The sequence below is a fragment of the Condylura cristata genome, unplaced genomic scaffold, assembly GCF_000260355.1.
Source record: "Condylura cristata isolate star-nosed mole 26May11 unplaced genomic scaffold, ConCri1.0 scaffold00075, whole genome shotgun sequence".
NCBI lineage: Eukaryota > Metazoa > Chordata > Mammalia > Eulipotyphla > Talpidae > Condylura > Condylura cristata.
In genome coordinates, this window is record NW_004567176.1 from 212,994 (window position 1) to 222,472 (window position 9,479).

Here is a 9,479-nt window from a genome sequence, read left to right on the forward strand (position 1 = left end):
CCCCGCCCCGCCCCAGCCCTGCGCACACCACTGTGCTGCAGCCACACACGTGCTTCCGGCCGCGTTTCTGGTTTCCAAAAATTCTTTTATCTTTGTTTACTGCTGGAGAGTTCTGCTGCCTTTTTATGCATTTATTCTTGTTATCATTCAGTTATTTGAAAATAGCCATCGTGGACGTCCGAAATATCTCGTAACCAATTACTTGAAAATTTATCCTTCTGGTCTTGTTACACTTCAGGCTTATCTAGGAAGCTTTTAGCACACGGTAGGAACAGTGGGCGTTGGCGTTAAGCTGTCTGCACCCAGGATCGAGGGTTCCGATGCCTGGCAACCCCTCTCTCCTTTCCATCGGGCGTTCACTAAGCCCCTTCCGTGTGCTGGGTGCTGGCACGGCTGCATCACGTTCAGGGCACGAGTCTTGGAAAATGCAGTGAGCTTCGGGACACGAGGTGCAGCTGCGCTGGCCCGTCTCCTGCCCGTTGCTGGCTGTGCGCAGCGACGTGGTGTGTTCCCCATGGATGTCTGCTGGTGCCACCGCTCATGGCCTTGGGCGTTGGCTCCTGCCCTGGATACAGCCCTGTGGCTGCTCCAGCTGGGCCTCGAGCACCCCAACACCCCAGTCAGGTGCCTCAGGCTTGGACTAGTTCTCTCCTTTCAGGTTCTTGTTATTTCAGATCTCTTGGGGTGGTCAGCGACCTTTCCCAGTCATACGACCTTTCCAGTCATAATTTCAGAGACACATTTTTCTGGGAGTAAGATGTAATGAGATCGTGCCCCCGAGTGTCGCTGGAGCACGTGTGTGGACAGGAAACCGTCTCCTCTGTTGAGTCAGCCAGCGTCCCTCCCACTGCAGCCCTGGGGGCAACGTTGGATGTTGGCGCAGCCTCACCCGAGTTTGATTTGCAGAGATTCTCTCCCTCAGAACGTGTCTCGCTCAGACACAGACACCGTAGTGTTCGTCCCCTTCCTGGCGTCTTGCGCGCGCTCCGGGAACGCACCCACGTTGGTGGCCGAGCACCTCCCTGCTCCTGCCTCTGCAGGCACCCAGGGCCGCGGGCTCCCGCCTCCATACCGCTGTCCACGCTGCGTTCGGGGCGGGGGCGAGGGAGTTCTAGGGCCCCTGCGACAAGGGCACCGACCCCGTTCGACAGGCCTGGGGTGGCCTCCAGCAGGGACCCAGAACACCTGCGTGCCGGTTCTCGCCGGCCTGGTGACTTGCCGCAGGCCTCATGTTGCCCCGACGCTCTGTGCCAAGTCCAGCTGCAGCCTCCGTTTCTCGGTCCCTGTTGCTGTGCAGCACTACGCAGAGGTGCATTTAGAAAAGGGGTGTCGGAAGCCCTGGCGTTCTTTTCGCCCCATCTTCCACTTGCCAATGCACCGTGAGGTGCCTTGTCTCTGCGGGGCCACTGGCCTTCAGGCGCTTGTGGCTTCTCCACAGGCGTAGACCCAGGGTTTGGGCCGGAGTCTCATTGCCCGACTGAGGTCTGACGCAGCCCATGCTCCTATCGATGGCCGGCCGCCTTCGGAGCACTCTCCGGTGGTGGGTAGCTGCAGTTTCAGGGCTTGTGGTGGGGGCCGTCGTAACCAGAAGCGGCAATTCTCTCAGTCTGTGAAGCTGAAGCGTCGTGGGACTGGAGCGGGTGAGTCTGCAGCCCTCACAGGTGGAAACACAACTCGCCTTCACTGGTAGCTGCTCAGCCTGTTTGCCCGCTGCTTGCTTTCATGCCGCCTCAAAGAGCTGTCGACAGCCTGCTCTTTCTTCAGAACCCTGCAGAAAGCACCAGTTTCTGTCTGGGTCAACTCTGGCTCTTAACTTGTGCTCTCTGGGTTGTCATTATTTTCTGTAGAAGATTTTGTTTTGAATGGAAACTCTGACTGTCACTTACAGTTTGGAGAGGAACGTAGGAGCTGAGAGGGCAGAGTTGGGGGGAGGCCTGGGACCCAGGGGAGCACGGGTCAGGCCGTCCGGGCACTCGCTCCTGCCCCGTCCTCTGGCGATGGACCGCTGCATGCTGTGCCTGCTCCCAGGTGACAGCAGCGCCCACGCCTGCTTCCTAGGTGACGGGAGCTGCCAGGACACCAGAGGCCTGGAGATCGCCACAAAGCAGCGCGTGGACGACGCACTCACCTCCAAGCTCCCGATGTTCTACCTGGTCAGCAGGCCTCACATCAGCCTGGTCCCGGCCGCGTGCGCTCTGCAAGCCGCCTCGGAGAGCAGATCCCTCAGTCTGAACTGGGCACAGGGGGACATTTCTCTGGAGATCGTGGATGGTCTTAGCGGGAAGATCACTGAAAGGTCAGCATTGCGAGTTCCTTTAACAATCACATTGTCTGAGCAGAGACACTGTCATGCAGCTTGTTTGAACTTTGTACGGACACGTTATCACTAGCTGGGTGTGACCGTGTAGCGGGTGCTCCGTAACGTGTAAAATCTCTCTCTGGTGAGAAGACAGGCCCGAGGAGGTGACCCAGAGTGACCGAAGCTGCGCGGGAGGTGGCGGTGCCTGTCCTGCCGGGCCTCCGCAGCCTGCACTCCCGACACGCCCCCGGTCACTCGGGTGCTCCCGAGCGGGGGACACTGGCCTGTGTGGCCTGGCTCTGCAGTCAGCCCAGGCTTGCTGGTCTTGCTCTTTCACAGAGACTCCGGCTCCGAGCTAGGCTGAGCCCCTGGCTGGAGGTCACCTGCCGTGTGGACACAGCCAGCGCCGACGTGGGCGTGTGCCTCCGTTTAGTCGCCACACTGCGCCTTCTCGGGGTTTCTTGGCGGCACACCTGCCCGTGATTATCGTGTACAACTGGACCCTCTGGGTGTGAACCTCCAGGGACTGTGTTGGTCATGAACAGCGTTCAGAGTTGAACGTCAGGGTCAGTCTGTGAGCCCCGTGCGAGTCCCACCCGTGCCGGGGTCAGCCGGGTCAGTGCGGCAGCTGCTCGGCCAGGACGCGCCTCGCGTTGTGCTCTGCGTCAGCGTAGTGCAGCTGGATGACACGCGTGCGGACAGGCCAGCTCTGCCGTGAGACCCTGCAGCGCTGCTTCCTGAGAACTACCAGGACAGCGCGGCAGGGTGACGTCACATTAACAGGGCTGCGCGGAACGTGGCTCCCGATCATGGCTGGGGCTGGCCATGCATTTGCAGGGAATGCAGGCGTGACGTGTGGGGCAGAGCAGACAGGACGCAGCACTAGAAACACATCAGTCAGGCGTCTCTGTGCTGCAAAGACGGCGGCAGCGGCGCTCGCACCGGAAACAGGAAGAGGGCAGCGCTGCGGTGAGACAGCCCAGCGCCCTGCAGGTCTCAGCCTCGAGGACACAGTGGCACGGGCGTGGCAGCTCTAAATGGCAGCAGGGTCGAGGTTGAAGACTTCCTTAAAACTGTGCAGCATGAGAAGTAGAAACCAGGCCCGCTTCCTGCGAACCTGCAGGGCCCTGGGAAACACTGTAGCGAGGCGACGAAGCTCCGCTCTGCTAGTGGAGCCGGGCAGACCGCGCAGACCACATCCTCTGCGGCCGAGGGCGAGCAGCGTGACTTGGCGCCAGGGACTCCTCGCTGGGGAGGCGCGCTCCCCGCGCTGGTGCAGAGGGGCGCACAGCTAAGCTGCAGAGCACTTGGAGACTAAGGGTGTGGGGCCTGGACCAGAGCCCGCAGGCCACGGGAGAGTCACGGGCCTGCGGGGCTGCTGTCACCAGGACAGCGACGTCAAGCGTGGCGAGCATGTAAACAAGTGCTGGGAAGTCAAGTCAGGACTAACCGCAGAAGGCGGCGTCTCTGGATGTGGGGCCGGCGGGCGTCACACAGCAAGGGAGTAACGAGGAAAGTCAGAGCCTCAAGATGCTGCTTTGCCCAACCACGCAAGTGTATTTGAAAACCTGGATGAAAGTCATCAATTCCTAGAAACGAAATTATTTCCAAAACTGTACGGAGGAGGGAAAACTGTGAACAGGTTATTTTCACGTAAGAAAGTTTCCAAGAAGGTACCTACTTTTCTCCCCAAAGAAAGCACCACTCTGCGGTGGCTCAGGGGAATTTTACAAACACACACAAGAAACTTCCGGTGTTATCCCAAGAGGTGGAAGCACCTGGTACAGGTCATTGAATCGCCGCCCCTTCGGGAGCCCTGGACGAGCGGAGGCCCAGTAAAGCCCCTGAGAGCAGCCTGGGGGCCAGGACAGAGCGCGGGCGGGCGGAGAGTGAGCCTGAGCCGCGCAGGTCCTGGGAAATGAGACACGCGCGTCAGCGTAAGTTGTGAGGTGGCAGGTGGCTCGGCGCCAGGACCCTTGAGGTGGGGTCCTCGAGGAGAGGACGGCGGACGTGCTGCGGGCGAAGTCTGGCGGCCCAGGGCCTGAGGTCGGGCCGGGCTTCGCCCCCCACCACGCGCTCCCACTGCCGCTGGCGAGCGGCGCAGTTTGCTGAGGGGTGGAGGTGAGCTACTGCTCTTCGCTTGCACTCTCCCACACCTGAAGGGCCCAAAAGGACCATTGGAAACACCCCACAGCAGAAGACGCCGTGCGGGGAGCCGAGGCGTGGAGACGGCACAGCACGCTGCCAGTGGCGGCCCCGCCCGAGGCCCAGCCCCGCCGCTCCCGGAGGCCAGCAGGCCCCAGGGCCATGAGCACCGGCCGCTGGAGGCCGCTCGGGCCGGGCCCCGTGCTGTGCTGTCCCCCACAGGACCTGCCTGCCCTTGTCCGAGGGGCGCCCGGCCACGGTTTCTGGTGGAGAATCGGGGTCCCGTCGCCCACCATAAGCGTGGAGACTGGAGGACCCGGGCCCCGTGGGGGTGTGGCCTGGGGCAGCGGCAGCGGGAAGAGGACCAGAGCGGCCTCGCTTCAGCTGGGATTGGCACATGGCAGCGAGCCCCGCACGCTGTTAGCCGACTTGACACTTGCTTCTCCCTCTGTCACCATCACCCCGTCAGCACAGGACTTCACTGCCCCGGAAACGTTTCCGTCCCTGGCGGCACCAGTGTGCGCGTTCGGCCCGAGGCCGTTTCCCCAAGCAGCGGACGCCCAGAGGGCGCACTGCCCTGCGTGTGGTGTGTGACTGCTGCCGTTGGGCCTCGTGAGAGGAGCGAGGCCCGGGCAGGGAGCCGCGAGCATGAGCGCTGTGTGTAGCCATGTCTGTGGGCCGCGGGTGGGTGTGGGGCCGCGGGGTCCTTCTGCCGTGACAAGGGCGGTCTGTGATGCCGTGTCCCTCTCGCCTCAGTTCCCCGTTCAGGAGCGGCGTGTCCATGGCCAGTCGGCTTTGCAAGGCGGCCATGTTAAGTCGCTTCAGTCTGCTCGCCAAAGAGGCCAAAAAGGAGGATTTGCTGGAAGCCAGCACCTACCACGCGGCGAAGGTAAGTCCTCACGGAAGCCCTCACAGCGCGCCGTGGCCGCCAGAGGCTTATTTGGCTTCATTTGCTGATTTTGGCAAAGCCTGTTTAGCCCAGAGAAACAAAGCGGTGACAAAGTTTCCTGTGCCTCAGCGGGCTTCCCCACAGGAAGGCCGTATCTCGGGCCCCAAGCCGTGTCTCCGTTCCAGTGTGTGATGTAGGCTGCATTAAGTAGGAAATTCGGTCACTTTTTTCTCCCTTTAGAAACACTTTCTCAGTCTTACAAACATACTGCCTGTTAAAGAATTTGACGAATTTCTTAAAATTTATTTATTGATACAGAGCTGGGGTACAGGCAGAGATGTGGGGGCTGAGAGGACTCAGTAGAGACAGAGCGGGGAGCAGAACAGGCAGATCCAGTGAAACGCGCTGCTGAGGGCGCCGCAGGTGGGCCAGGAGGGGTCTGCCGCGCCCCGGGGGTCGCCTCCCGGGCCAGAGCAGCAGACGCCCCGAAGCGGCCGTGGCTGCCTGCAGCGCTGTGCTTTCACCTGCTGCGCCACCAGGAGGACCCAGAACTTGGTGATTTTTAAAAAGTAACTTGAAATTTCACCCACTCTTTAAACTTCAAGCTCTTGATTTCCATTTCTTGACATACCTATTTTTTGTGAGTATTCATGTATCTGAAAGTGTTAAGAACACAATGGATATGTTTTCTAGTTTGCTTTTTTCACTCAACGCAGTAGAAGTTGAATATTACCCTGTGACATATTCGTGCTATCAAATGAAGTACAAATTGTCCCTGACAGCCTGAACTTGCTGACATACATCACACCGTGTAACAGCCTGCTAGTTTTTTTAGCACCTTAGTGCTCAGGCTGTCAGGCCAGCCCGTGCAGCACGTATGCACGAACACAGCTCCAGGATACAGGTCACTCGGCGCCCTCTGGCTCGGCTGGAGTCAAGGCCGCCATGACAGCAGCAGGCGTCAGTCTTTAGAAACCAGCCGTTCGCAGCTCTGGAGCTGACTAGAGGATGTCGTAGAGAAACTGCTCAACGCTGGGGAAGAACCAGGGTGCACGGTGCCCCTCTGCCTGAGGCGGCTGCCGCCATTCTCGTCCCTCCTTGCTCAGGGCATGGCCAGAGTGGAGCCCGAGGCTGCACCCCACAGGGGACGTAGCACCTTCACAGCTCTGTGGGCTGCACATGCCAAGCCTGCCGGGGAGAACATGGTTCCCCAGGCTCACGGAGCTCACAGGCCTCCCGGAGCAGGTGGGGGCAGCAGCGGCCTCCTGGCGTCGCCCTCAGGCCAGCACGACCAAGGTGGAAGATGGTAGCCCACCCTGCCGCCTCCAGGCCACGGAACACACCTCGGGCTTACGGGGCTAAAGCCTGCGGACTCCGTCCCAACACTGGGTTATTCTGGAAGTGATGACAGTGACGTCTGGGAGTTGCACGTTAGGGGATGAACGGCTTCAGCTCTGAATGGCTGAGGGAAGCAGAAACAGGGCGATTCAGAAACACCTTGAATGGAATGAAAATTTAAAACGCAAACATGACGCACTTTGGAATATGAGCAAAGTGCGTAGAAACTGGTAACCTTCAATGCCTATTAGAAAAGCAGAGAGCCCTAAGTCAGCTGTCTGAGTTTCCAAGAAGTTAGAAGCACGAGGGAGGACGCAGCCGGAAGGGCTGGGGGCAAAGTAGGAAACAGACCTCGAAATGCAGAACTCGGCTCCCTGGAAGCATCCGCAGGCTGGGGAAGCTCCGGCTGAAGCAACCAGGAGATGAAGGAGGACAGAGCTGGTGAGAGCTGGACGCAACGTCCCGGAGCAGGGCTTGCAGTGGGCCGGGCGGGCGAGGCAGGCCTGGGTGAGCGCTGGCCAGGAGGACGCTGGAGCTGCCAGCGGGGCTCCAGCTGGGCCGCGCCGGAAGCCAAGTTGCGCTCCCGGGGGCATCTCGAGGGAAAGTGGGCCTCATCTCCGTGTATCTACACCCTCGGCTGTCGCTCCCGCCACCCCCCGCCCAGTGGCCCCTGTCTCCCCTCCCTCCCCCACCCGCCCCACCCCTCAGCTTTTCAGTCAGGTGTTGAGTTTTGAGGTTTGGATTTGACTGACCTTCTGTTACTTTGCTCTGTATTGCACATGTGACTCTCTGGTTGTCTTTCTCCTTGAGGCTTTCTCGACTCGGCATCTTCCCTTCAGCTCTGTCTGGGGTTGCAGGAGCTCAGCCTTCGTTGTCGCCGGCTGGGGCTCCGTCGTGCGGGCACATGTGTTCTGAGGTGCTCTCCTGCCCTGGGCGCTCACGCGGCCACTCGCTGAGCCGTGGCCGATAGGACTGCAGTAGGGCAGCTCTCCCCTAGGGAGAGCCACACGGACAGGTGAGCGCTTATCAAACACGTAAACAGACAAAGTAGAAGTCCCACCAGAACTTCTTCCAAAATAGAAAACTTCCCAACTCATTTTATAATGCGGCCAGTCGGACCCCGGTATCGAAACTGGACAAAACCATCACGGGAAATGGAAGCGACAAACCAGTTACCTCTGAGGAGCACGGATGCAGATTGCTGGCAAGTCGAGGCCAGCGACGCATGAGCGGGGCACCCGCTGTGACTGAGCAGGCGCGTTCCAGGGGTGCAGCCAGGCCTCACCTCAGAGGTCATGTGGTTAATACAGGGTATGAAGAGACGCAGGTCCAGCACCAGCCGCAGCTCAGGGAGGCGCAGACGTCCAGATCCGCTGAGGACGGCGATGCTCCACGGGGAGCAGGCGCAGCGACTCCTGGGAGGGGCGGGCTGTGCCTCGGCCTCCACCTGCCCCGCAGCCAGGGGAGGCCGCGCTGACTGGAGGTGCGACCTTGTTGCAGCTACTCGGTGGAGCTCTAGAACAAGCAGCGGCCACAAGACTTAGGAGCATCGAGAAAGCAGACAGGAGCCAGCCCCGAATGGAGACCGGAAACGGCTGGAGCCGAGGCTGAGGGCGGCGCGCCCTGCCCGAGGGGAACCGGCCCGTCGGGGCCTCTGGTGCACACTGCAGCGGGCGCGGACAGCCTGCCAAAAAGTCGTGGTGAAAAGGGGCGGGAGAGCCCCGGGCAGTGATGAAAGGGGGCGCTGGTTCCCGCGCTGGTGGGGAGCCCGCTGTGAGCGAGAAGCCCTGCTCGGCTTCTCCCGACTGGATGACGGGCGGACGCGGGGGCATGTGGCCAAGGCTCTCCAGACCCCCAGCTGCGCCCCACTCCCGGCAGGATAGGCGGGGGTGCAGGTGCGTCGTCCCCAGGGTGGGCGGCGGGGAGCTGTGGGCACCAGAGCCTGGAGGTGTGGGGCTGCCCGGTGGGCTCCGTGTGCGTCCGCTTCTGTGGAGATTCTGGGAAAATCACAACTTCTGGGGGCGGCGGCGATGTCAGGAGCCGGCTGGGACGTGCGGGCGTCACGGGGCGGCAGCACCGGGCAGTCTGCAGAACAGGGCCCCGCTCCAGTGAGGGGGGTGGGCGCAGCTCGCCCGGTGCAGCCTGCTGGCTGCCTGTTGGCGCGCGAGGGCACGGAGCAGCCCGTTGGGGCCGTGCAGTTTCCTGCCTTCCTGCCTCACGCCCCGGCGAGGACGGTCACGCTTCCGTCTCAACCTTAGAGAAGGAGAGTCGCCCTCCAGGACGCTGGAGGGACAGCTCTCCCCGCTTTGGAGGCGAGGCCGCGCCGAGTGGGCGTCCGCGCCCGTCTGAGCGCTTCGACGGCAGACTGCCGCGGCCGGCCGGGCTGCCTTCCCGAGCCCGAAGCCGCCGCCTGACTCGGTCTCTCCCTTCCAGTGCCTGTCGGGCCCCTACCAAGAGGCGAAGGCGCTGCTGAGGGCCTACCTGCGGCAGCACGGCTACGGCTCCTGGGTGGTGAAGGCCCCCTGCATAGAGCAGTTCAGCGTGTGACGGGCCACCCGTCCTATTAAAAATCTTTTATTTTTTTGGTGTGTTTTGACTTAAAGTGTTTTTAAGGATTGGTGTTTCAGCTTCCAGAGCCAGAGTTGGGCAAGAGCAGCGTCCAGGGACGGCTGCAGCCTGCGGATAACCGCATGTGCGTGTGGGCGCGGGGCCGGCCCCGGGCGCCCGTCCGAGCTGGGCTATTCCCGCGCTAGGCCTGGCCCGGCTCTCGCGAGATGGCACGTGAACTGGGACCCTGTATCCAGGCAA

The 9,479-nt window shown here is 61.4% G+C and overlaps 1 protein-coding gene across 2 annotated transcripts in view; it reads left to right on the top strand.

Moving 5' to 3' along the window:
- The window catches only part of ADAD1 (adenosine deaminase domain containing 1 (testis-specific)), a 19,472-nt gene extending 10,254 nt beyond the window's left edge, over positions 1 to 9,218 (top strand). For both annotated transcript variants that reach the window (XM_004695617.1, XM_004695618.1), the window contains exons 9-11: positions 2,059 to 2,296; positions 5,201 to 5,333; positions 9,105 to 9,218. In XM_004695617.1, the coding sequence (XP_004695674.1) occupies positions 2,059 to 2,296; positions 5,201 to 5,333; positions 9,105 to 9,218 (485 nt within the window). The remainder of the gene's footprint in view (positions 1 to 2,058; positions 2,297 to 5,200; positions 5,334 to 9,104) is intronic.
- Positions 9,219 to 9,479: the final 261 nt, after the last annotated feature.